This window comes from Theropithecus gelada, chromosome 1 (genome assembly GCF_003255815.1).
Source record: "Theropithecus gelada isolate Dixy chromosome 1, Tgel_1.0, whole genome shotgun sequence".
Classification (NCBI taxonomy): domain Eukaryota; kingdom Metazoa; phylum Chordata; class Mammalia; order Primates; family Cercopithecidae; genus Theropithecus; species Theropithecus gelada.
In genome coordinates, this window is record NC_037668.1 from 159,028,729 (window position 1) to 159,055,998 (window position 27,270).

At 44.9% G+C, this 27,270-nt stretch overlaps 2 protein-coding genes across 6 annotated transcripts in view; one reads left to right on the top strand and one right to left on the bottom strand.

Annotated features, from left to right (window-relative positions):
• Positions 1–483: 483 nt before the first annotated feature.
• EIF2D (eukaryotic translation initiation factor 2D) lies at positions 484–21,558 on the top strand. Of its 3 annotated transcripts, XM_025397913.1 has the most exons (16): positions 484–525; positions 712–782; positions 1,689–1,879; positions 3,610–3,693; positions 4,682–4,772; positions 7,484–7,591; positions 10,097–10,350; positions 10,848–10,965; positions 13,010–13,055; positions 13,483–13,586; positions 13,707–13,856; positions 14,223–14,312; positions 16,100–16,195; positions 17,446–17,566; positions 19,435–19,609; positions 21,355–21,558. In XM_025397913.1, exons 2-16 carry the CDS (start codon positions 727–729, stop codon positions 21,423–21,425), a joined length of 1,755 nt encoding a protein of 584 aa, XP_025253698.1. In that variant the 5' UTR covers positions 484–525; positions 712–726; the 3' UTR covers positions 21,426–21,558. The 3 variants fall into 3 exon arrangements, with proteins under 3 accessions (XP_025253698.1, XP_025253689.1, XP_025253703.1); XM_025397904.1 differs by having other exon boundaries at positions 515–782; XM_025397918.1 differs by lacking the exons at positions 10,097–10,350; positions 10,848–10,965 and having other exon boundaries at positions 515–782.
• Positions 21,559–24,222: 2,664 nt separating this feature from the next.
• The window catches only part of RASSF5 (Ras association domain family member 5), a 78,849-nt gene continuing 75,801 nt past the window's right edge, over positions 24,223–27,270 (bottom strand). For 2 of the 3 annotated variants that reach the window (XM_025359088.1, XM_025359108.1), the window contains one exon: positions 24,223–26,644. In XM_025359088.1, coding sequence (XP_025214873.1) covers positions 26,492–26,644 — 153 coding nt within the window. In that variant the 3' untranslated portion in view covers positions 24,223–26,491. The remainder of the gene's footprint in view (positions 26,645–27,270) is intronic. The other variant, XM_025359098.1, reaches the window with a different exon arrangement.

Sequence of the window (27,270 nt, forward strand, 5' to 3'; positions counted from 1 at the left end):
TTTTGTATTTTTAGTAGAGACGGGGTTTCTCCATGTTGGTCAGGCTGGTCTTGAACTCTCGACCTCCGGTGATCTGCCCGCCTCGGCCTCTCAATTATTTTTCTTTTTTCTTTTTGTATTATTTATAGAGACGAGGTTTCACCATGTTGCCCAGGCTGGTCTCGAACTTCGGGGCTCAAGCGATTCGCCCGCCTCGGTCCCAAAGTCTGGGATAACAGGCTTGAGCCACGGTGCCCGGCCGAAGCCTGAACTCGTGTTTTTGAGTTCAATTATTTTTGCGGAATTGAATTGAACCGAACCGAATGGAACGGGAGCTTGCAGAGAGCTTCTACGCAAAGCAGTTCCTAAGGTTAATGGAGTGGAAGAAAACAAACAGAACCGCTGTTGGCGTGACCGAGTCGCTGCTGAGTGCCAAACCGGAGCTGCTCGCGCAGACGCAGAGCCAGGCCCGCGAGGGGATGGGACGGTGGGCAGGGGAGGGGCGTTCCCTGGGCCCTGCCTCTCCCTGCCCTGCTTTAGTTCCAGGCATCGCCACTGGGGGCGGCCGCGGCCTCCCCAGCGGCAACGGCCAGGAAGCTGCGCGGCCCTGGTTTCCAGCCGGGCCTTTTTCGCGGCCGGGCCCCAGCATGGATACCCTCAGAGCCGTGGGCCTGGCAGCCGCTGCGCCCTCGCTTTCTTGACATTCCCTGACTTCTGTGCTCTCTTCCCCAGGCCACCCCAGCAGACATGTTTGCCAAGGCCTTTCGGGTCAAGTCCAACACGGCCATCAAGGGGTCGGACAGGTGAGGGAGGAAAGGGGCCTGCTCTGCCACCAGAACAACCAGACATCTCTTGGGCCCGGCTGGCCCATAGCCCTCGCTATTCTCGGCCGACATCCTCGGGTGGAGGCCGAGGGGTATGCCAGGGAAGGGACCCCAAGAGGCAAGGGTGGGTTAGACACATTTTGAAGTGAGGATGGAGGGGGACTTGGCTGTCTTTTGGATAGTCTAGTGAGTTTAAAATAAAACGTAGTTAAGACAGCGTTTACTGTGTGCAGTCACTATTTAAGGGGTTGTGGAGAATGCAGAAATGAAGGAATACGGGATTCTTGCCCTCCAAAGAGATTAATACCCCTTGGAAGAGATCGGATGGGATACCAAGAATTAAAAGTATAAGAGAAAAAAATGACTAGTGATTACTTCTGGCAGGAGAGACAGCTGGAAACTGAGGTGGGAGGGAATAAGGCACATGTGGTAAGAAATGTATCTGTTCAGACAGGGTCACAAATGGAGACTGTATTTGAAATTTTGTAACCAATGCTTTATAGTTGTCTGTAGGTCTCATGGCATAGTTATTTAATCATAAACTGACAGATTTGCGAAGCATATATGAGAAAGGAGTGGGCCCAAGGGCTAGGCATGAAGTCAGGAAGGCAGGGCTGTTTCCTGTGTCAGGCTAACTTGGATTGTGCACTGGGCCTGTTTCCCCACCCATAAAATGGAAAGGCATACCCCAGGAATGAGTGAAAATAGATGACAATGGACGAAAAAGAGTTTAGGATGTTTCGGAAGAGTGTGTGAGACTAGGACATCATAAACCAGGCAGTCTTTCTTTTGCCGTTGTGATTTTATAGTGAGCACTTTTGAGTTCTTGATATTTATTAAAAGTCTGTACAGGCAGCATTCATAGTGCTGGTGTGCTTTCTACAGGAGAAAGCTTCGAGCTGATGTGACAACTGCTTTCCCCACCCTTGGAACTGATCAAGTCTCTGAGTTAGTACCTGGAAAGGAGGAACTCAACATTGTGAAGTTGTATGCTTACAAAGGGGATGCAGTGACTGTGTACGTGAGTGGTGGTAACCCCATCCTCTTTGAACTGGAGAAAAATCTGTATCCAACAGGTATGACAACAGGATGAAGATGGCCATTACCATTAGGTAGTTCTTGCCTAACATCTGCTTCTCTCTGTTTCTTCCATTAACCTGTCTTGCATAAAATAAGCAAGCACAAAATCTCCCAATACCATCCCCAAGGATCTTTGTGGACTTAGTGTTCCTAGAATTGAATCTTCCAATTCTAGGACGTAAAAGGTTTTCTCTTATGCAAAACCACTGTAGGAGGGGTTAAAAAAGGGCTAACATAGTAAGTAAGGGTGGTTGCAAAGGGAAGTTCTGAGATGAAAGAACAGTGGCTGAGAAGTTTACAGTCGGTTGACTAGGGATAGAGCAGAGATCTTGAAAAGCATGGAATTTCAGGGCATGTCTCCATGAGGCGGAGTCTTGCTCTGTCGCCCAGGCTGGAGTGCAGTGGCGTGATCTCGGCTCACTGCAAGCTCTGCCTCCTGGGTTCACACCATTCTCCTGCCTCAGCCTCCCGAATAGCTGGGACTACAGGCGCCTGTCACCACGCCCGGCTAATTTTTTGGTATTTTTTAGTAGAGACGGGGTTTCACTGTGTTAGCCAGGATGGTCTTGATCTCCTGACCTTGTGATCCACACGCCTTGGCCTCCCAAAGTGCTGGGATTATAGGCGTGAGCCACCGTACCTGGCCAAAAATATATATATTTTTTAGAGACAAGATCTTACACTGTCACCCAGGCTGAAGGGCAGTGGTGTGATCGTAGCTAACTGTAACCTCAACCTCCTGTGCTCAAGGGATCCTCCCGTCTCAGCCTCCTGTGTAGCTGGGACTACAGGCATATGCCACCATGTCTGGCTACTTTGAACATTTTTGGTGGAGACAGGGTCTCACTGTGTTGCTCGGGCTGGTCTTGAACTCTTGAGCTCAAGTGATTTTCCTGCCTCAGTCTCCCAAAGTGTTGGGATTACAGGCATGAGCAGGGTGCCCAGCCTAAAAAATGTTTCTTAAAACTGTCTGTAGCAGGATTTTCCTAAAATACTGAAAAGAGATACTGTAATAGGAATGAAGCTGGATTGATAAGCTACGTATCCAGCTGTTTTCATGATGTTCTTTAACCATATGTCTCACAGGGATTTTTTAGGCTTTGAGTGGCTGTCTAGGAATCTTTGCCTTCTCTGTCACAAATCTCAGGGGACTCAGTCTCCTTTTCTCTTTTCCATAGCTGCTGACACCTACTTTGTAACTTGGGGCTTTTCATCCTCCAGGGTTGGCTGCAACAGTGCAATGCAATATCCGTAGGCCACTCGTGCCCCTGATCTTACGTCCTTGCTGTACCTGAAGACAACCACAATGCTTTTTGACCTAGGGGTTTTTACTGCTAATCACTATGGAAACAGAGGGGATAAAAATGGTAAACATGGGAAAGTTTCCAAATTTTATACAGCTGGCTTCCTGTTCTTAGGCTACTTGCTTCTGAAGCCATAAATAAAAGCTTCATTGGTTCTCTGCCCTCACTTTTTTGTCCACTGTGGCCATTTTCTGCTGCTGCAATCCAGGTGCCTCCAAATTTCAAGTGACACTCAGTTCCTTAGGTTTTTTCCTTCCTCAAAAATGAAACCTCTCTGGGCATCCCCTTACAACCTTCTCTTTAGCTTTGAGTTGAGTTTCTTTCCTGTATTCTAGTTAAAGCGACCATAGTGTTAGGTTTTTCCATTTCTCGAAAAGATTGGCTTTTTGGTAATAGTGTTTTCTGGATGTCTTTTTGTACAGTGTACACGCTGTGGTCCTATCCTGATCTTCTGCCAACCTTTACAACATGGCCTCTGGTACTCGAGAAACTGGTAGGGGGAGCAGGTAATAGAATTTTCCTATATTCTGGCTATTGGCTGAAACCTACTTAGCAAAAGCCAACTGGTGTAATAAACTTACCCATTTCTTGTGTTTGTGTGGTTGAAAAATGGAATTTTTTCTCCTGTTCGTTTTATGTTTCTCACTTGGCTGGTTCCACAAGATCTCTGGGCCTCTCTGGCCCTGTTGTAAGGCTTAAATAAGTGTTGTGAAAGTACTTTGTTAGCCACCATGTGCTATACCATAAATCAGTAAGCTGAATTTAGGAAACTAGGACAAGACAGATCATGTTATAGGCTACTCAAACTTTTTTTTTTTTTTTTTTTTTTGAGATGGAATCTCACTCTGTCGCCCAGGCTGGAGTGCAGTGGCATGATCTCGGCTCACTACAACCTCTGCCTCCCAGGTTCAAGGGATTCTCCTGCCTCAGCCTCCTGAGTAACTGGGATTACAGGAGTGCGCCACCACGCCTGGCTAATTTTTGCATTTTTGGTAGCGACAGGGTTTCACCGTGTTGGCCAGGCTGGTCTCGAACTCCTGACCTCAAGTGATCTGCCCCCACCTTGGCCTCCCAGAGTGCTGGGATTACAGGCGTGAGCCACTGCACTTGGCTGAAAGTACCTCTTTTATGTCAGGAGAATGTCAGGAGCTGAGTCTGGAGAGGAAGTGAAGGTTCCCACTTCTGACTTAGAAACCACCATTTGAATAAAAATAAATATCCTGCTATTGGATGGGTGAAGGGGTCATCAAAGGCGTAAGCCACAGGCATAAGGCACTGCACCCAGCCAGGACACTCAAACTCTGTTTGACCTTTAACCCCCTGAGGGGAGAAGGTCTGATACTGAAGTTGCTATTTTTCATTTTTATTATGAATAACATAGTTGATACCTAATAACTGTTTTTTCGTTGAGTGAGTCAGGAAATGATGAAGTAAAACACAGAGTTAGATGGAGGCCGAATGCAGGTTGTGATGTTTTTGTTTTGTTCGTTGCAGATTTGATGCTGCCTGGACTAGTGATGCCCCCTGCTGGTCTGCCTCAGGTACAGAAGGGTGACCTCTGTGCCATTTCCTTGGTGGGGAACAGGTACTGTGCCAGGCAACTGTGCCTTTGGGGGAAATACTTGTGTAAAAGAGAAGTTGGAGGGGAATAACAGCTTATAAAGCATATGAACAAAAGAGTGAAAGCAAAAATCGGTTTTGGAAGAAGCAGAGTGGGCCAGCAGGGGAATGGCAGCAAACCTATGGGGAGTCCATGCATCTCGGCAGAGTATATTTGCTGTTTGCTGTTGCTGCTCTGTTTTCTTTCAACTTAGCATTTTTATTTTATTTTATTTTATTTTTTTAGATTTACAGAAGAGTTGCAAAGATAGTAGAGTTCTGACATGCTCATTACCCAGCTTCCTCTAATGGTAGCCTCTTACATAACCACAACATAGATTATTACCACCAAGGAATTAACATTGGCAAAATACTGCTAACTAAACTACAGACTTTATTCATATTTTCTCAGTTTTTTCACTGGTGTCTTCTTTCTCTTCACATATCCAATGTAAAATACCAATTTGCATTTAGTCGTCGTGTCTTCTTAGTCTCCGTCTGTTTGTGACCTTTTTTGTTTTTTCGTTGTCTTTCATCACCCTCATGCTTTTTCCCTATATCCATATCATTATCCTCATCTTTTAATTATTTTTGATAGCTTTATTGAGATACAGTTTATATACAGACAGGATCTCACTCTGTTGCTCAGACTGGTCTCAGACTGTTGGCTTCAAGCGATACTCCTGCCTTGGCCTCCCAAAGAGTTGGGATCACAGGCATGAGCCACTGTGTCTAGCCTCCACTGCTTCTTTTTAAAAATAAGAAGTAATTGTATGAACAACTCTGAAAAATTAAAAGCCCCCCTTAGCCCACAATCTTTTTCTCCTGGAAATAACCATTATCATTTTGATGTGTGTCCTTCTTGTTGTTGTTCTACACATATATACATGTGTGTATAAAAATACCTGGCTTAGGGTGTGTGTGTTTAAAATTCAAACAAAATTATACTGTGTATGTGTTATGTTTTCACTTAATATTGTGTGGACATTTTCTTTTTTTAATTTTCATTTTTAAACTGTTACATCTTAGTATTTAAATGTGGACATTTAAATACTAACTTAATACACATTTAAATTTAACTGTGTGTTAAATAAGAACACACAGATCTGCCAAATCTTTTTACCTGTTGTGTGATGATGGAACAGGCCCCCTCCTGGTGGACATTGAGGTTGCCTCCAATTTGTCTCTATTACAAACATTATCTTATTGATGCCTCTAGGGACACTGTTTCCAGTATTTTTCCAGAGTAGATACTAAAATGCAGAATTGTTCGGTTGAAGATCATGTGTATTTTCTGTTTTCCTACAAACAAGCTGTATCAGTTTTTACACCTACCTGCAGCATATATGGAGCCTGTTTCCCTATACTTTCACCAATACTGGATATGATGGGTCATCTTCATTTGTGTTATCCTAGTGAGTGAAAAATTACATCTTACTATTTTTTTTTTCTTTTATGGAGATGGCCAAGGTGAACTCGTTATTTTGATAGAGTCTCTCTTTGAGAGAGACGGAAAGAGCGATGGTAGGCATGATAGGGGTCAGTGTTCAAAGTTCTTATTTCTGCTACTCATATTCTTCTATTTTCCTTAAATGCTTTGGAACCAAGCACCTAAAAACTTTTATTTACCTGTAGCAGAAATTACAGCTGAAAAGAATGATGATGTTACCGTTTTTTTCCCCCAATATTCTATCTGAGATAGGAGGAAACTATGTAAATGAATATTTGGCCTGTTCACTTTAGCCTTTAGAGTATATATGGGGGTGGAGCTGTGGATGGTTTGTGGTGGGGGTAATGATATGAGGGGTTGTTAAAAATACAAGTCATGTTCAAGACTGGAGTTCTTAAGCCATTGACCTTTCAGGGGTAGATGAGAAAAACCTTTTAAGAACTGGGAAAGAAGCCAGATTCAGATTTTGTGGCAGGAACTGACCTATTGGTACAGTTAGCAGAGCTGCCAGGTATAAAGTAAGTTCAAGTGTTGGGAACTCTCACTTGGACCCTGGCTACCTTGCCAGGCTTATGTATTATTCCCCCACTATTATCCAGCTAGTCACCCATCCTTACAGGCAATATCTGATTGATCAATGCTTGAGTAACACTGGGCTAACAGATTTGTCATCTGGGCATCTTTGGAAGTTTCTGTAGTTACTATATATGTGGTTGTTTTTGATATCCTGGAAACATCCAGTTCTTAGATACGTAGTTACACTGAGCAATCCCTCTTGTAAAGTCAACTCAGAAGGAACTTCTCTAGTTGGCCCCACTGTGTGTCTCTTCCCTCTTCCCTATGGCATCCCTCAGCCTAATTTATCATATATGAATTGCCTCCCCTTTAAATTTCCTTGTGGGATGGCTATGACTTCTTTAAGGTAGAGGAGATAATTTATATTTTTGAAATTAACGAAAGGGAACATTAAATATCCTTCCAAGACCTACCTGGATTTAATTCACAGCAGGAATAAAACAAAGGCAGTGATAAAGTCAACAGAGGAGTTCCTAATACAGAAGTTTAATGAAAGTAATATATATAGGTAATCTAAAGAAAACTGAGAGTGGACTGAGTTTGGTTCTGTGATACAAGACCTTCAAATTGGTAACGTTGGTATTTTTACCACATGTGTCAGAAGATGATCCTAACATGTGCCCTTCCCGTAGGCTTTCCCTGACCCTGGTCTCTGGCTTCCTTCTTCTTAGAGCCCCTGTCGCCATTGGAGTCGCAGCCATGTCCACAGCTGAGATGCTCACTTCAGGCCTGAAGGGAAGGGGCTTCTCTGTGCTCCATACTTACCAAGACCACTTGTGGTGGGTACAGAGTTTCTTCTGTTTTACGGAGAACCGGGGCAGCTGGGTAGAGGATGGGGCCTGAGATTCAGGAGTGAGAGTGTTGGTCCTAGCCATGTCTTTAAGCAAGTTGCTAACCCCAGACTTTCACTTCCTTGCCAAATATAAAGAAAATATTTTTTCGGCCGGGCGCGGTGGCTCAAGCCTGTAATCCCAGCACTTTGGGAGGCTGAGGCGGGTGGATCACGAGGTCAGGAGATCGAGACCATCCTGGCTAACATGGTGAAACCCCGTCTCTACTAAAAATACAAAAAACTAGCCGGGCGTGGTGGCGGGCGCCTGTAGTCCCAGCTACTCGGAGGCTGAGGCAGGAGAATGGCGTGAACCTGAGAGGCGGAGCTTGCAGTGAGCCGAGATTGCGCCACTGCACTCCAGCCTGGGTGACACAGCGCGAGACTCTGTCTCAAAAAAAAAAAAAAAAAAAAAAAAGAAAATATTTTTTCCCCTGCTTGGACAAGTAATGAGAGAGAACTTTATTTTCTAAGTGAATTATAAATCTTAGACCCAAAAGAAGGCCTTAGGGATCATCTGTTCTCCTCTCAATACAGTGATACTCACTTTTTTATAGCCCTGATCAATCTGGCCCTAGCTGCCATGCACATTTTAGGCATCATGTGGCTCCATGATGAGTGCTTCTGAATCCAAATCACGGCGGGGTAGACCTTTAGATACCAGGATTATAACCTGATTACTTTTATGTTATTCAGATTTCACATTCCAGACTCCTCCTCCTCATGGAAGTAACGCATTCTGACTGTAAAGGTTGCATTCTTGAGACCTGTACCTGTTCATTTTCTGGTTATTTTCTTTTCATTTTAGCAAAACAGTAAGCAGTGATTTTCTCAAAATACACATTTAGCGAAGTATTGTGGCCTGTTGATATAGATTCATTCTTATATTTTCTAGCCCAGTCTTGGAATTACTAATTTTTTTTTTTTTTTTTTTTGAGATGGAGTCTTGCTCTGCTGCCCAGGCTGGAGTGCAGTGGCTTGATCTCAGCCCACTGCAAGCTCCGCCTCCCAGGTTCATGCCATTCTCCTGCCTCAGCCTCCCGAGTAGCTGGGACCGCAGCCGCCTGCTACCACGCCCGGCCAATTTTTTGTATTTTTAGTAGAGATGGGGTTTCACCGTGTTAGCCAGGATGGTGTCCATCTCCTGACCTCATGATCCACCCGCCTCATCCTCCCAAAGTGCTGGGATTACAGGCGTGAGCCACTGCACCTAGCCTTTTTTTTTTTTTTTGAGATGGAGTCTTGCTCTGCTGCCCAGGCTAGAGTGCAATGGCGCAATCTCAGCTCACTGCAACCTCCGCTTCTCGATTCAAGTGGTTCTTCTACCTCAGCCTCCCGAGTAGCTGGGATTACAGGCATGTGCCCACAACAGCCAGCTAATTTTTTTGTTTTTAGCAGAGACAGGGTTTCACCATGTTGGCCAGGCTAGTCTCGAACTCCTAACTTCACGTGATCCACCCACCTAGGCCTCCCAAAGTGCTGAGATTACAGGCGTGAGCCACCACTCCCGGCCAGAGTTATTAATTTTACAAGTACTGTCTGAGCCCTCCTTTGCTGGAGGTACAACCTCGTTTTAGCCTGTTTTTAGATATTTGAGGGCTGATGACTGATGTTCTCCTAGCACCTGTTGTTTAACTAGCAGTCCGGGCAACAGCAATCAAGGTCAGGTTGTCTAAGTTATTTTAGCAGCAGCTGCTTTGGTTCTCTCCTTGCACCTTGAAAAAAATATTTATGGTATTTAGCTGATCAGAATAGCCTAAACATACCCTTTGGCTTTACTGTGAACAATACTGAGAAGCCTTGCCATAGCTATTAGTTAAAACTTAGTTTGATTTGCATAATGTTGGCTAAGATAAAGCTTTTTACTGCTCTATCTGCTTTGCTATGTGGCATCTCCTTTTTTCCTGTCTTCCTAAGGCTTAGTGGCATAAAACCATGGCAATCTCTGCTTTCCACGTTAGACTGCATTTGATGTAACACAGAAGCCACTGATTTTGCAGGTCCAGGTGTTTGTGTTTCATTACATATGCTGAACCCTGGGTTTGCATTTCACCAAACAGATATTACAGATGCATTTGCGATCTTAATGTTCATATTTAATTCAAATTGGTTTTGTTATTAACTCAGATGAAGGGAACATTTTTGGGAGTTTATCTTAAACTCCTTTAATCTCTCTCAGTCTTGGGATGTCTATTAATAGTATTATTCTTTTGGGATAGGGAGGAGACAAGATTTATTCTCCCCATTTCAGAGATGAGGAAACTGAGGCATGGAACTTTTGGGGGCCCGGAATTAAAAGTATGCTTGAGATGAAGGCACAGGCTCTCTGCCCCCTCCTGGCCACTCCTGCCTATTGGCTGTCTGCTGTCTCTGACCTCACTGCTGACTCTTCCATGGCCAGGGTTGGAGAGTATTGGGGCTGCTGCTTGATGTTTCTGACATGAGATTTTTCCAGGCGATCTGGAAACAAGTCCTCTCCACCTTCCATTGCTCCACTGGCCCTGGATTCAGCAGATCTCAGTGAAGAGAAGGGATCTGTCCAGGTGGACTCCACCCTGCAGGGAGACATGAGGCACATGATCCTGGAGGGGGAAGAGGAGAATGGGGAGGCTCACCAGGCATGTGAAGAGAAGTCTCTCTCAGAAGCCCCAGAAGACACCAGCACAGGGGGCCTGAACCAAGACTCCACAGATAGCAAAACGCTTCAAGGTATAACTCTAGGAGGAGAAAAGCCCATCTCCCCACCTCTCAATTTAGGAGCCTGACGAGCTCCACTCCACTGCTGACTAGAATGGCTGTTAAGCTCCCAGGGGAGGAGGGGAAGGTCCTTATTTTCTGTGAGGGTGGCGCAGCAGCCCTTTCACATCTTGTTTTTGAGTCCTTTCCACGTAAGTCATGTCTTCCTGGGTGCTAATCTGCCCTGGCATTTGCCTGTTTTCAGCTACAAAGCCCTCCAAGGTTTCTTCTGGCTCAGCTTCTCTGGGTGAACACTCCTAGCTTGGTGGGACTTTGTGGCTTGACTCCTTCTCTGGGGTCAACCCTCTTGAAAGTCTCAGTGCTCAAGAGAGGCTGGGAGCTTTGGTACCTGGCAATAGGTTCCTTTCAGAGCCAAGGGGGCGAAGTAGGGATGAAGCTGGGGGTCGTTTTCTTGTACCAGGTGTTCTGTATCCCTCAGGAAGGATGTGGCTCTTGTCTTTTCCCTGCAGAGCAAATGGATGAGCTGTTACAGCAATGCTTCTTGCATGCCTTGAAGTGCCGAGTCAAAAAGGCTGACCTCCCTTTACTCACCAGCACTTTCCTTGGCTGCCACATGTTCTCCTGCTGGTATGGAAGGCACTGATGTGGGCTGGAGGCCGGGGCCGGGATCTCACGTGTGCTCCTTGGTAGTAGGACAGAATGGGGCCGATGCAGGGACTGGTTGAGGGACATGCTGTGGAAAGAGTAGAGGGGAAGGCTTATCTGACAAATATATTAGTTCCTGGGTTCTAGAAAGTTAATTCTTAGCTTGCTGGGCTGTTAAAACAAAATCTTAAATTTTAGCCAATGAAAGGATATTAAGGACTGAAAAGTTAAAATTCCTGAGATTCTGTAAACACTGCCTCTGCCATGGGGGTTCTGGGCAACCTCACAAATCGGGCAGCGTGTCCTGTGCAGAAAGTGTCCCAGGGCAGCCTCTTTGTCAGGAAGCTTCTTCTGGAACATTCAACCTCCTCACACTTCTGAAAAGTATGTGGGGGGGCCACATTAGGTTTTATTAGGAAGAAGAATTCGTGTGAACACCCCGTCCCGGCCCACCCCATCCAAAACACAAGTCACCAGGAGAGGTAGTATTGCATGTGGATAGAACCTGGATTTTGAAGACAGCCATCCGGGCTCAACTGCTAGGTCTCCAGGGTGTTCTAGCAAGGTGCATTTTAGCTTGTTACTGGGCTTCTCTGGGTCCTAATTTCTAATAATCATGGGATTGCTGTAAAGATTACATAACCTGAAATATAATAAGCATTCAGTAAATACTATCATGTCAGGAGGTTTGCTTATTGATTTTTACCCTGAGATTGAATTTATTTATTTATTTATTTTTTGTTTTGAGACACAGTTTCACTCTGTCACCCAGGCTGGAATGCAGTGGCGTAATCTCAGCTCACTGCAACCCCTGCCTCCCAAGTTCAAGAGATTCTCCTGCCTCAGCCTTCCTAAGTAGCTGGGATTACAGCCACATGCCACCATACCCAGCTAATTTTTGTATTTTTAGTATTGATGGGGTATCACCATGTTGCCCAGGCTGGTCTTGAACTCCTAACCTCAAGTGATCCGCCTGCCTCAGCCTCCCAAAGTGCTGGGATTACAGGCGTGAGCCACTGTTGCCGGCCTGAATTTATTTATTTTTGAGAATCTGGCTGTGATTTTTTTAAAAGGTGATTCTTAATGTAATGTCTTCCCATTTATATTTGGGCATCTTTAAGCTATCCTGTATAAGTGTGGTGTCTGGGGTGTGTGGAGGGATACTTGGTAATCTGTCCTGACTTTCTTGGGTTGCAGATACAGGGTAAAGGGGGCCCCTTCTCTGTAGGATAAGATCCTGGGGTGGATTCTAGAAGGACTCCTCGAGAATCCACTGCTACTACATGTCATGTTTTGAGAGAAGATGTAAGTTCTGGAGAGAGGAAAAGATCATAGCTTTTATCGGGAATGTCCCCTCCAAAACTAATTGCTGTAGCGCAGGGGTCAGCACGTTTTTCTGTAAAGGGCCAGATAGTAAATATGAGTATTTTCAGTTTTGCAGATCATACCATCTCTGTTGCAACTACTTGATGCTGCCATTGTAGCACTAATGTGACCATAGACAGTAGATAATTAGTTGGCCAGACCTGACCCCAGGCTGTGGCTTGCTGGGCCCCACTCCAGGCCTGGCTGCCCACAGTGTGAGTTTGCTGTTGCAACTTTGGAGGCCACAGAAGGTTGTCTGGTGTGGGAGGAATCTAAGGTTGTATCCAATGCAGTAGCCACTGGCCACATGTCACTATTTTCAGCTTAAATTAATTTAAAGTAAATAAAATTTAAAATTCAGTTCCCTTGGTCATAGTCACACTTCAAGTGCTTACTACCCACATGTGGCTAATGGCTGCCCTGTTAGATAACACAGAGAACATTCCACATCTGTGAAAAGTTCTGTTGAACAGCATTGATTTAGAATGTCCCATAGTCTGTGCCCCTCTCTGATGTCACCCCTAGGCAGACAGTTCTGGCACAGTGGCCTCTCTCTGAAGGTGGGGGAGGAAGGCTGAGGAAAAAGGCCCTTCTCTCAGTGTCAGGCAGGTCCCAGCATGACTGCTCGTCAGCTTAACTTGCCTTTTCCATCTGCCATCAGCCCCGAAGGACGACAACTGGACATAAAGAAGTCAAGCTACAAAAAGGTAAGCAAGGATCTTCTTTGCAGATCCCATGCAGAGAGTTGTGTAGGGGCACATATGACATAAGCCAGATGGACACTGGGGAAGTCCTGTGTACCGGGCTCAGGCTAGAATTAAGCTTTTTGACTCTAAGTATAAGGGGGAAGAAAGAAACTCTCTCTGGGCTGAAGCAGTTGGTGGCACCCACTCTCCTTTCCCCTTTGATCCCTTTATATCTGATTAGAGTTCTGAACGGCCTCACTAATTAGTCTCTAGCAGCTTCTTGCTCCCTGACCCTCAGGTTGGGGGCCTCCCAGTTCCTGGTTGATGAAGGCAGGGGCTGTCTCATATCCCTGCACAGTCCCTGCCTAGCTCACTCTGGCACATCCTGGGTGCTCAGTATGTGTGTGGAATCAATGAAGTCCCCTACCACTGGCCCTCTCTCCCTTAGCTCTCTAAGTTCCTGCAGCAAATGCAGCAGGAGCAGATTATACAGGTGAAGGAGCTGAGCAAAGGGGTGGAGAGCATTGTGGCTGTGGACTGGAAACACCCGAGGTGAGTGCAGGGGGCCTGTCACTGTAGCCCAGCTGGCCCCAGGGCACCTGGGCCACGGACTGGGGATTGCTGAGATGCTAGTATAAAATGTGTTTTTTCTTTCCTTCTGCTGGGTTTTAGGATTACATCTTTCGTCATACCCGAGCCCTCCCCGACCTCCCAGACTATCCAGGAGGGTAGCAGGGAACAGCCCTATCACCCTCCAGATATAAAACCCCTCTACTGTGTCCCAGCCAGCATGACCCTGCTCTTCCAGGAGTCTGGCCACAAGTGAGTTTTTGGAGAGCAGCCCTTCTCTGCCTGCTTGGTGTTCTGGCCTACAGTTCCTCTCAACCTGAGTAGTGCTCTTTTGCAACTGGCAAAACCTGCTCTGCCCCTGTTCCCTTCTCCAAAATCCAGCTTCCAGCCTCCTTCCCTGGGCAAGTTCCTCTGGACTAAATGAACGAGTAGGTCTTAACCTTTTCTGCCTGTAATTATTCTTCACATGGTCATGCTCACTTCAGTCAGGAAAAGGGAAGAAACTAGAGGCCGAAAGCTAAGGAAAGTCCCCTGCTCGGCAGGGAGTGAGTCTGGGCATCTACATTTTGTCTCATGGCACAGCATGAACTAACCCGTGGGTCACTTCTCCTCACCTAGGAAGGGGAGCTTTCTGGAGGGCAGTGAGGTCCGAATGATCATCATTAACTACGCCAAGAAAAATGACCTGGTTGATGCAGACAACAAAAAGTGAGTGCATGAGAAGCACTAGATCTGTCTTATTGGGTTTTTGTCTTTAGCAGACATAGACACATTTGGGGAGGGAGAATAGAAAACCATAGCATCTTGGAGGTAATTAAGACCAGTGGTTTCCAAACCATGGGCTGTGGACACTCAGAGTTATTGTCTGGGGTATTCAGATCCATGTATACTGTCAACATTGACTACAGACTAGGTAAATATTCTCTCACAAATACCCATGAATCATCTTTAATTGGCTATTGTGAGGAATAAAATGTAAGCTTACAAAGAATTCACTGAAGTCATAGCATTTGGTATTTATTTTTATTGATATTTGTACATATTTATGGGGTGCATGTGGTATTTTGTTACATGCACAGAATGTGTAATAATCAAGACAGGGTATTTGGGGTATCATCACCTCGAGTATTTACCATTTCTATGTGCTGAGAACATTTTAAGTCCTCTCTTCTAGCTATTTTGACATACACAATACATTGTTAACTACAGTCACCTTACTCTGCTCTCAAAGATTAAACTTATTTCTTCTGTCTAACTGTATGTTTGTACCCATTATGGTATTATTTTCTTAAAAGGGGATACAGATGGTAAACTACCAGATGAAGAGAGTTCCATTGATTGTTTTTTACTTTAATGGCCAGGCACTGTGGCTTGTGTCTGTAGTCCCAACATTTTTGTAGGTCAAGGCAGGAGGATCACGTGAGGCCAGGGGTTTGAGACCCACCTGAGCAGCATGATGAAACTCTGTCTCTACAAAAAATACAAAAATTAGCCGGGCCTGGTAGGGCATGCCTGTAGTCTCAGCCACTTGGGAGGTTGAGGTGGGAGGATTGCTTGAGCCCAAGAGGTTGAGGCTGCAGTCAGCAATGATCTTGCCACTACGCTGTAGCCTGGGTGATGTAGTGAAACCACATCTCAAAAACAATTTTTTTTTTTCACTTTTAAAAAAATCATCATGATAAAAAGTTGAGACATACCAGCTTAATCTAATACCTTCATTTTATTTTATGTTTTATTTTTATTTTTGAGATGGAGTTTTGCTCTTGTTGCCCAGGCTGGAGTGCAATGGTACAATCTCTGCTCACTGCAACCTCTGCCTCCCAGGTTCAAGCAATTCTTCTGCCTCAGCCTCCCAAGTAGCTGGGATTACAGAGATGTGCCACCACGCCCAGCTAACTTTTGTATTTTTAGTAGAGACGGGGTTTCACCATGTTGGCCAGGTTGGTCTCAAACTCCTGACCTCAAGTGATCCACCCGTCGGGCCTCCCAAAGTGCTGGGATTACAGGTATGGTGAGCCACCGTGCCCAGCCTAATTTTTGTATTTTTAGTAGAGACGGGGTTTTACCATGTTGGCCAGGCTGGTCTTGAACTTCTGACCTCAGGTGATCCTCCCTCCTCAGCCTCCCAAAGTGCTGGGATTACAGGTGTGAGCCACTGCACCTGGCCAACACCTTCACTTTAAAGATCCCCACTTCTTTCTTTCTTCCTCACTAGCCAGTTGTGATGCTAAGCTTAGAAAGCTTTGTTCACATGCTTAGTAGCTAAGGCTTCTGATCTTCAAATTTATCCCATCTCACTTTCCCTTCCACCTCCTGCTTTTCCTAGGAAAGCATATGTGTACCTCCCACCCATAAGGTACATTGCCTTTTGGACTGTGGGCCCATAATTGATTCATATCCTGAATGTCTATAAAAGCCATGTGAGAGATGAATCCTGAGTTAGCCTTCAGGTCAGAAGGTCTAGGATTTCTTCATTGCCTCTTCTTTCCCTTTAGTCTTGTGAAATTGGATCCCATCCTATGTGACTGCATCTTAGAGAAAAATGAACAGCATACAGTCATGAAGCTTCCATGGGACAGTCTTCTGACCAGGTAACGGGCATTGCCTCTCCAACTTTTCTACCCCCTCCCCTTAATATCGATCACATTGAACTTTAATACTGTCACTATCTTAGCCTTTGATTTTCTTTCTGTAATTCATACCAAGTCAGTGTACATAAACACAGGCTTGAGGAACTGTGATTTGGGGGATCTTTGGAACAATTTGAGCCAATATGACATAGAAGAACTTGAAAGGAAGAACAAAAAGGAACACTAATTAAAAATAAGAACTTCAGGCAGGCCTAGTGGTGCATGCCTGTAGTCCCAGCACTTTGGGAGGCGAAGGCAGTAGGATTGCTTGGGCCCAGGAGGTGGAGGCTGCATTAAGCCATGTTCCCATCACTGCACCCCAGCCTGGGTGATAAGATGAGACCCTGTCTCAAAAAAAGAACTTACTCTGTTAAAGTGAGGGCATTTAAAAAAATAAAAAATAAGAACTTCAATAAGATGCAGAAGCAAAAGAAGGCTGGGGATAAGTGTCTTAAAGTCTTTAAAGGAAAAATGTTTAATATTCCTTGTTTTCCACGTAACTGAAAATAGTTTATTATCAGGAGTCAGCAAACTACAGCCCATGGGTCAAATCTGGCCTGCCACCTGTTTTTGTAAATAAAGTTTTATTGGAACACAACCATATCCATTTATGTGTTTTCTGTGCGCTGGTTTTGTGCTATAATGGCAGAACTGAGTAGTTGTAAGAGACCAGGTGACCGCCAAAAAACCGAAAATACTTACTGTCTAGCCCTTTATAGAAAAAGTTTATTGATCCTGATATATGTGATAGCAAGAGAAAACTTAGTTAGATAAAAGGTAGAAACTCCTTGTGGTAAAAGTGGTCTATAAAACATGTCAGAAATGTGAAGCAGCACTCGCAGGCAATAGGCTGCGTAAGGCACATTCTTGAGACAGGTAGTAGCCTCCACAAGGCAGACAGGGCAGATTCTCAAAAGGCCAGGTCAGTGGACTGTTTCCAGGGGCTCAAGTCACTGATGTTCCCATGTTTGAATCAGTGGGTGTCAACCTTGGCTGTACTTTAGGGAGCTTTAAAAAATACGTAGCCCTGGTCAGAGATACAGATTTCATTGATCTGGCTGCAGCTCCCTAGGGATTTGAATAATTCTAATATGCAACCAAGGTTGTGAACCTTCAATTTCAGCCTACACCTAACTGCCTGCTGGTAGTGGGGTATGAGGAAATGGTTCCTGTTGGCTTTATCAGTTTGCAACTCATAACTTCTGCTTCAGGTGTTTGGAAAAATTACAGCCTGCCTATCAAGTGACCTTTCCCGGACAAGAGCCCATTGTGAAGAAAGGGAAAATCTGTCCAATTGACATCACCCTAGCACAAAGAGCTTCCAATAAAAAGGTAATTTACAAAGTTCAAGGATGGTGATGTAATGTTCTTGCCAAGTTCTGGTCTCCCTAATGTGATTGGAGGTTTTAAATCGGCCTGAAACACATCAAAGATTTCTTATGAAACGTGTTTATGTGCCTGGGCTGGGCTCTGTATGAAATACGTAAAGCTGACCCCGCTCACTCTAGGATTTTGTTTTAGGAAACTTGCTAGAGCCTGGTTCCAAAAGTAAACAAGATTTTATTTTTATTTTTTTCTTAGAACTATGTTATGGGCATTCAGCTCTCACATATTCTTTCACCTCTTAGGCCTTACTCAATGAAAATAACTTGTAAAACACTTGCTGAAGGAACTGAGTGTGTTTAGCTTGGTAACACAAAGTTGGAGGGAGCCAGTGACATCTCTCCTCAAATATGTGCAGAGCTGTCCCCTGGCAAAGTAGTGCACTTATTCTATATGCCTTGAAAAGACAGAAATAGGTTATTGGGTGGAAATTCCAAGAAAACAGAGTTGAGTTCAAAATAAAGAACTTTGTAGTAGTGTACAGTTATGAGCATGGGCTTTGGATAGGACTGGGTTCAAATGCAGCCATTGCCTCACTGCCTGACCTTGAATGTGTTACTTCATCTCTTTTTGTCTGAGTTTTACTCTGTGAAAAATGGGGATAATACCTCGCTGGTAAGGCATTTTGAGGATCAAATGAAGCTGAAGCACTTAGAATGTACTTGGCATATAAATACTTGTTTCTCAATAATTGAGAACCAGTAATGATAACCTTTATAATAATTAGTAATAGTCACTATTTATTGAGTTTAATTATGTGCCAGACACCGAACTAAATAATTTTCATATATATAGTTTATTTAAACACTAATTTTCTGTTAATAATGACAAATAGAATTGTCCAAAATTGAAATTGGTGCTTCATAAAATAGTGAATTTTTTTCTGGAGAGTCTGCAAACAAAGATTAGGCACTTGTTGGGGGAGGATGTAGTTGGGGGGTCATGCATCAGGTGGGCAGTTGGAAGAGATACGTCCTCTAACATCTTACTGATTCTAAGATTTTCTGGGTCTGGAGCCCATTGACAAGCATAAGGTAGTTGGAGCTTTTATAGTCTTTATTGATAGCAGTCATCCCTCACACACCCCTGATAGTAATACACTTTACCATCTGTAGTTATGAATGAAAATTTGTTTTAAAGCAACAAGGAGGAGAACTGTGATATTTTAAAAGCACTAATATTTTTCTTTTTTATCTCAAAGTCACATACTTGTCATTTGTGAAGTTGAGTAACAGAAAAATGCATGTGTTATTGACTAGATTCTTGATATTAAGGAACTATTGTTTGTTAATTTATTTTTAGATGTGATGATGGTTTTGTTTTTATGTTTAAATGAGTCTTATCTTTTGGAGATACATACTGAAATATTTATAGATGAAATGATCTGATGTCTGGGGAGTTTTGCTTTAAAGTAATAGAGGAGTGGGGAGTAGACAGGGATATAGATGGATCAAAGTTGGCCATGAGTTGATAATCGTTGAAACTGGTGATAGGTACATGTGGGTTTATATACTATTCTGCTTTCATTTATGTTTTAAATTCTCCAAATAAAAAAACTTTTAAAAAAAGGTAGACATTCTATGTGATACAAAGAGTGTCTGTCCCTCTAAATATATAACACATATATTGGATGGGGTAAAGAGAATCAATTTAGAAGCACAAAAATAAGTTATTTGGATTAAAAAATTACTAGGGTTATAGGAAAGGTGAACCATCAGAGAACATGGGCTGAGGAGGCTGCTGAGGCTCCGGAAGACCCTCTGGAGGGAAGGGAATGCAGTCACCACCGTCAGTCTCTGTCCCCACTGTCCCCCCAGGTTACCGTGGTCCGGAACTTGGAGGCCTATGGTCTGGACCCATACTCAGTGGCTGCCATCCTTCAGCAGCGATGCCAGGCTAGCACCACCGTCACTTCTGCCCCTGGGGCCAAGGACAGCCTTCAGGTGCAAATCCAGGGAAACCAGGTCCACCACCTCGGCTGGCTATTGCTTGGTGAGCATCCCCTCTGAAGAGTGGAGGCATTGGTCTAGCTCAGCAAAGACCTTCCTGCCAACTCAACTTGCATAATACACATACACACACACTCTTTCTCTCTCCATTTAGATTTTAGTGGCTAGCAAGAAGATGGAACCAATGTTTGAATCAGATCCTTTGGCTCCTTTGAAATTCAGTGTTTTCTTTTCCACCATTAGAGTAGTTTTCTTCCTGGTTGGTCCCTTTTTATAAAACATTCGGCGAGCACCCAAACTTTTGTGCTAGGTCCATTGTTGGGGTTTTTGCAGGCATCTCTCTTAATCATAATGATGCCACAGAGCTGTTACCTGTTTTGCAGATGAGGAAACTGAGGCCCAGAGAGGTTCTGTGCCTGCCCCTGAGATGATCTGACTCTTGAGTGATACATCTGGGCACGGAACTTTTTTAGACTCCAGAGTCTAAGTTCTTTTTTTTTTTTTTTTTGAGACGGAATCTCACTCTGTCACCCAGGCTGGAGTGCAGTGGCATAATCTTGGCTCACTGCACTCACTGCAGCCTCTGCCTTCTGGGTTCCAGTGATTCCCCTGCCTCAGCCTCTCAAGTAGCTGGGATTATAGGTGCATGCCACCACAGCCAGCTAATTTTTGTATTTTTAGTAGATACGGGGTTTCACCATATTGGCCAGGCCAGTCTTGAACTCTTGACCTCAGGTGATCCACCTGCCTCAGCTTCCCAAAGTGCTGGGATTACAGGCGTGAGCCACCACGCCTGGCTTAAAGCCTGAGTTCTTTCTACTAACTCTGGGTAGCCCAGCCTCCAGTTTGTCCTCACTTCAAACCAGCCTTCGCATCTCTGCCTGAGTCAGCTTTCTTAAACAAATATGATCACATCACTCCCTTCTAAAAAACTTTGTATGCCTCTTCAATGCCTTCAGAATTAACTCCTAAGCTCAATAAACAAGACCCTCCCAGCCTGACCCTGGCCTTACCCCAGCCTTCCCTGCAGGCTCTCTCTGGCAGGTCCTACACCCACGTTGCAGGCAGCAGCGGTCCTGGTCTCCTTGCAGTTCCCCAGATTCTCCTTGCATGTTCACCCACATATGCTTCCACCTGGGCTATCCCCTTGCCTAGGATGCCCTCCCACGCCTAAGCCCACCTGACCTCAGAGGCTCACTGGCCCAGCCCAGGGGTCCTGCGAGACCTGTCCCTAAATTAGCATTTTAAACATTGCTAATGTAGCACTTTCCAATTGTGTTTATATTTCTGGTTAATGTCTGCAGCTTGGCTAATTTTTTCTAATGTCTGAACCTCCTGCCAGACTTAGCTGCATGAGCCAGAAGCCTTGCCTTTTTCATCCTCAGGGCCTGCATATAGTAAGTGCTCATTTAGGCAAATGTATTCCATGGCCTATGGCATGTTACTTCTAGCCATGTTAACTTCTAGAATTGAGCCCCTTTATGTGAAGAACCCCATAGGAGGTACTGAGAAGAAATGTTATGAGGAAGAGAGAGGAGCACAGACTGAACAGACACATTCTCTCTCGTGAAAGAATTTTAAACGCCTGAAATACACCCAGAAAGTAGCTCTCAGTGTGAAAATTTCAGAAATATACACATCAGCCTTGAGGTGTAGGCGTAAGTGGTCAGTCCCGAAGTTGAGTTTGAGCTGGGTGGAATGGCATTGTGAGACAACGGGGACTGGTGGAGGGCCAGCTGTGGAGCCAGGTCATGCTCCGCTGAGGAGTGTGTGCTTTTTGGATTGTAGAAGAGTATCAGCTCCCTCGAAAACACATCCAAGGTCTAGAAAAGGCCCCCAAACCTGGCAAGAAGAAGTGACAGACTCTTTTGTCTCACGTGGTGGATCCATTGGAAATCCAAGCTCTGGGCTGGTAATTTTTATGAGCATTTTCAGCTTTTGCAAATACAAAATATAATTCTTTACAAAAATAAATTTTTATTCTAATCTAAATATGACTTCCCTCTGTTTCCTCCACTTAGCTAAAATGTTGTACTAATTTTTGAAGTCGGGAGTATTCTAAATGGACAGAAGAGGCCATGGTGGCTGCCTTTCTGCCCACGTGGTTTCAATGATTTCATTCCTTCCCTGCTTTCCAGGCAGGCCAACCCATTCAGAGTTCTGGCAGGTGGAGCCTTCCGCTTTTTAAACTCCTACCAAATATCCTACTGCCTAATTAACTTCCTAGCCCCAAAATAGTTCCTTCTCATCTCAAAGGGTTAGTCACATAGAAAACAGAACCCAGCTCTTCTCTGTCATCAATCAAAGCAACAGAAGAAAGAATTGACCCTAAATTGCAGCAGAATTTAGGCTAGATAGAAATCAGAAACAGTACAGGCATATCAGGACATGGGTTTCTATAGGACAGTGATTCTTCCTCAACTTTAGGACACTGCCATTAACTGGTAAATTTGTGATGTAACTCTAGATGACAGCTTTGTTACAGTGAAGAGTCTTATCCAACACATGCCCTCTTCAGCTCCAACTTCTTAACATGGAGGTCATGGAAAGGGTCTTTAATAGGTCTTTAGAGGATCCATGAACTCCCTGAAATGGTGCACAGATTTTGTACGATCATTTTCCTGAGAGAGGGACCATGCTCTTGTCAAATTCCCAGAGGGATCACTTGAGGCCAGAAAGGTATAGAATCACTGCGCTGGTCCCTGCTTAGTTTATGGAATCATTTCTCTGACCGGATCTCTGCTTGTACAATAGGAGGGAGAACTGGGCTAAATTCCTTGAGTTCTTGGGTTTTACCATTAAGAGACAGTTGCACTTCAGTTTACTTGTTTCTTTCTCTTCTCGGTTTTTCTCCAATTAAGAAGGCTTGGCCGGGCGCGGTGGCTCAAGCCTGTAATCCCAGCACTTTGGGAGGCCGAGACGGGCAGATCACGAGGTCAGGAGATCGAGACCATCCTGGCTAACACGGTGAAACCCCGTCTCTACTAAAAATACAAAAAACTAGCCGGGCGAAGTGGCGGGCGCCTGTAGTCCCAGCTACTCGGGAGGCTGAGGCAGGAGAATGGCGTGAACCCGGGAGGCGGAGCTTGCAGTGAGCTGAGATCCGGCCACTGCACTCCAGCCTGGGCGACAGAGAGAGACTCCGTCTCAAAAAAAAAAAAAAAAAAAAAAAAAAAAAAAGGCTTAAAAATATCCACAGTATCCACAAACTGCCCATTTGAGGCTTGAAAAGGAAAAAAGGAATGGGTTTGAAAATGTGTGTGTGACGCCTCCTACCGTCTGTTATCAGGCCCGGAATAGGCCTTTATACTCATAAGTAAACTCCTTAATTTCACTAATCCTATCTCTACCGGCATGAGCATATGGAACTAGGAAAGGGATTTCCAGAAATTGAGCCTAAACAGGATCCTGTTAAAGCCTTTGGCCTGCCAGAGTCTGATTGAGGGATTATGATCTGTGTAGTAGTAATGAACTATGGTCCTTATGTGAATACAAGTAAAATATAGCACTGTGCAAAGTTCTTTCACAAACTTAATTTGTTTTGCACGATCTTGGAGAGAGTGGAGGCTAAGAAAGGTCATGTCCTGCCTTGTTGATCTCTGCTGAAGACACAAAGCCAGTAAGTGGTAGGGCTGGGTCTAAAATGAACATCTACCCTTGATTGTGGTTTGACCCACAGTTCTGCCATGACCCAGTGCTGTCCAGACCTGTGCATTGAGTGTTTTTCCAGTAACGGTGACACATTTGCACTGAGTCATCTTCCCTCTCCCCCTGTGAACAGCATAGGGACATGTTCAAAGGCAGAGTAGAGTCAGACTCTGTAACAGGTTCTTCTTCCTATGTGCTAAGTCAGATAATCTGTATCAATGTCAAACATACAACTTTGAATTTATTAACCCATGCCATAACCATATGAGTTTCAGTGAAAAGCAGAAACTGCTTCATTTTTAGACTTTGGCAAAATCATTGAAAGATACGTTTCGTGGAGGTCTAGGTGAACAGAAATGTTACAGATGTGCCCCATTCTTGGGCAATTTTAAGGATGCTTGTTGGATATTCATTCATTCTTTGGGCCCTATTTATTGCATTCTATGTGATCAATACTGGAAGGCAGGCAAGAATTTCTTTGTAATAACTTTAGTGTGGTTATTTCCATGATTACTGAGATGTTCCTTTGATGAAAGTCAGAGAACTCAAGTGAAAGGACTGTTTTGGTCATTTCATCTAGCCCCCTTCCTCCAGGTGAAGTGATCTTAAACTTTTAAAGATCTGTTCGTTTCGACCTTATTTTAAAATAATTCTAGATGTAGAAGAATGGTGGCTCAGCTCAGTAGCCTGTCCTGGTGTCAAATCACCCTTAGCTCCAGGAGGCCCTCCTCTTTCCCAAACATCAGCATCTCCGCCTGCAGTCAGGCTCCTTGACTCTCCTGCTCCCCGGAGATGGAACAGCTGGTCACCCAGGCAGCGCCCTCTCGCCTCCGCATTTGGACAATTTTCTCCAAATTATTTGAACAATAGTCTTCATTCCTCTGCTCACTGGCAAAAGAAAATCGGACTCCACCAGGAAGCATGTGATCATGTCCGTCCTCACCCTCTCTCCCCCACTCCCAATATCTGTAAGATGCTGAAGTTCAAGGGAGACATTTCTAACATGAGTCATTTTTGCAACAGGCTTTTATTACTTTTTTTAGAACCCATATAAGAAAGACATTTAAAAAGAAAATATCCTGGAAACAAACACTTACACGCTGAGCAACACAACCAGAGAAGGCACTACCAGCAGTTACTCCCACCTCTGGGAGGGAAGGGGTACTCGATACTATACTTTTTTCAGAGGTTTAGACCTCAGCATAGGCTGGGTCTAACTGTGCTTTAGTAAAGTCTGAATTGTCCAATAATTTTCTCATTTCATAAACACCCTTATCTCTTTATATATAGCTATATGCCTTTATGTGTATATATACGTGATTTTTTTTTTTTTCCTTCTCAAAAATAAAATAGCCATCCCCATAGAGGGAGGTTCTCAGCAGCATTCACAGCGGTTGCAGCAGGAGCCATGCCTTCTATTAATGTTAGAGACATGCAGGACGAAGGAAAATGACTCTCTACCTGCTCCCTTTAATATACAGCAGGGAGAGAGTTTTTAAAGGGAGGGAAGTGATAAGGCTGAGCATGAGATGGCTAACCAGGGTTTTTGTGGTTTACAAAAATCTTAGAGTTGCGAGCTCGTGTTGCCTTTGCAGCTCTGGAGACTATGCACAGTTTATACGACGAGGGGTCAGCATTCCTTCTGGGATCAGGGGCAGTATGGACTCAGCCTGGGTCAGGCAGGGAACTTCTGAAGCTACACGAACAAGCTTGGGCTTGAACCAACCCAAGAGGGACTTGGGAAGGCAGAGGATAGCAAAGAAATGGTTTCTCAGAGGCTGGATTGGAAAACCAGCCCTGCTTTGAAAATTACAAGTCCTTCTCCCTCTGCATTGGAGTGTCTCTGCAGTCCTGGCTACTTGTTGGAATTGTTTGACTAATTTATTTTAGGATTCAGCCTAAACAAGAAGCCAGTGCAAATGTAGAGTCAGGAATCTGATCCTCCCTGTCAATGTGGTCTGGTATCACTGATTGGAGTCAAAACTCAGGCACCCAGATGGGAGGGAGGTCTGTGACCCTCAACCCATACTGAATGCGGGCTCTCCTGGCCTTGTCTCCCACACCGCCACCATTGTCCACTTCCTGGCAGGAGGAGCCAGCAGCAGAGCTTCGGGCAAACTTGCCCTGCTTCTATTTCTCTCTGAAAACAAAAAGGCACTGAGGTCGACAGGAAGGCCAGGCCCATTGGCTCTCTGAGCACAGTGCTGGGGCTGGCCCATGCTTCAAAACAGAAAGGACTCCAAGTTGGCCGAATTGGAGGCTCCCCTCTCTGTAATCAAGGCAACTCCTTGGGCAGCACCTGGAGATCCCAGAGTCCCAGTGGGAGGAGGGAGGCAGTGCTGGAGGCCGATGGGGAACCCAAGCAGCCCAGGCCCTCCTCTGCTCTCTAGCTGGGGAAGGCTGAAGACAGCTTGGACACGTTTCTCTGCATCTCTTTTTGGCTTTCTGTTACTGTCTGATTTCCATACTTAGCAGGAGACTTTTTAAATGGTCAATGGCTGGCTTCCCTTTGGGGAAACACATGAGGATGATGACAACATTAAATTCAAATTTGTAACTTAAAAACAAACAGTTTGTTGACAAAGATGTGACTAAGTACCACACATACGCAGATATATGCCTTTGGGTTTCCATGTGCAATGTGGGCCAGGGCCAGAGCCAGGGTCAGGGCAGGCTGCAGCTTCTCTGGAGATCTCTTACCCTGGGCATCTGGGGCCAGTAGCTTTATAAACTTCCCTTAAGTGTGAACAACAGGCACCTTGGGACCATGGGAACAGTCCTTTTATAAGCATTATCCTGCTTTCAGGGGCTTAGCTCAGACCTGCAAAAGGAATGTGCTACAACTTTTCACTCATAAATAAAGGTACTGTAGGTGGCAAATAAGAGAACTCAAAGAATCAAAGCCAGAGAAAGAACACACAGCTCTAAAACCTTTCTTCCTTCCTTTGCCGGCTGGTGTGAGGTTCCAGTTTGGTGACAAGAGAGGCAACTATTTGGTTGGTGAAAGGCTTGCAGATCGAGAGAGGACGTCGGCTGTTTGTTTCACATGAGTTCTGATCCTTGGCAGAGTCTGTGGTGGGGCACAGCCTGGGGGCAGGCAGAGCTGAACCCCCGTGCAAACACTTGTCCATGGAAGAGACTTTTGCCACAGCTGGAACTGCTGGGCAGGCACAAATGCACCTGCCAGAGGTGTCCTGAGAAAAAGTGTCTGTTGCAAAATAATAATTAATAATACAAATAAATCTGAGTGCACCAGGAGGAGAGGAAGCAGGACCGGTTACCCAGGTTTGCCCTGGGATTCTCTTAAGGCCTCCTCCAGTTTCTGCCTAAACTTGTCATACTTCTTTTGCACTTGTTGGATTTTGTCCTGCTCCTCTTTTTCCAGGATTGTTAGGAAGTTCTGAAGTTCAGGGATGGAGAAGGCATCCCACTGTGAGGCGAGAGGGAGATTTGTGGGAAAAAACAAGAGGAGACGGGTTAGAAGTTGACACGACCCAAGGGGCCCTGCTGCCTTCTCCTTCCCCGTTCACATCTGTGATTCACACACAGTTCGCTACTGAACACACTGAATCAGGGAAGCTTGGGCTTTGCATGCCTGTCACAGCAGCAGCAAAATTCCAAATGCTGGCATCTCATGACCAAGAGTTGCCAGTCTGTGAACCATGTTTTTATTCTGAAACTCAATAATCTTAAGTTTCTGTGTAGCAGCTGAGATCTTGACAGTGATGCTGGAACCACCCAGGCTCCCAACATGCAGACCCTCAGAAAGCAGGTGGAGGAGTGGAACGTGGACTCGGAAGACCGGGGTTGGGCCTGACTCCACCTCTCCCCAGTGGTGTGACCTCGAGCAAAGCTTCCCACCCTTCTCAGCCTGTTATCTGCTGGGAAATTGGGGTATCTACCTCCCATGACTGGCAGAGCAGATAATGAGAGCCTGATTGGCTTAGGCCTACCCCTAAAGGACCTGGCCTCTGAGGGCAGAAGGCAAGTTGGACTTCTGTCAGGCTGACCCGAGAGCAGAAGTCCTGTGGGGCCAACAATTGAGACTCCTATGCT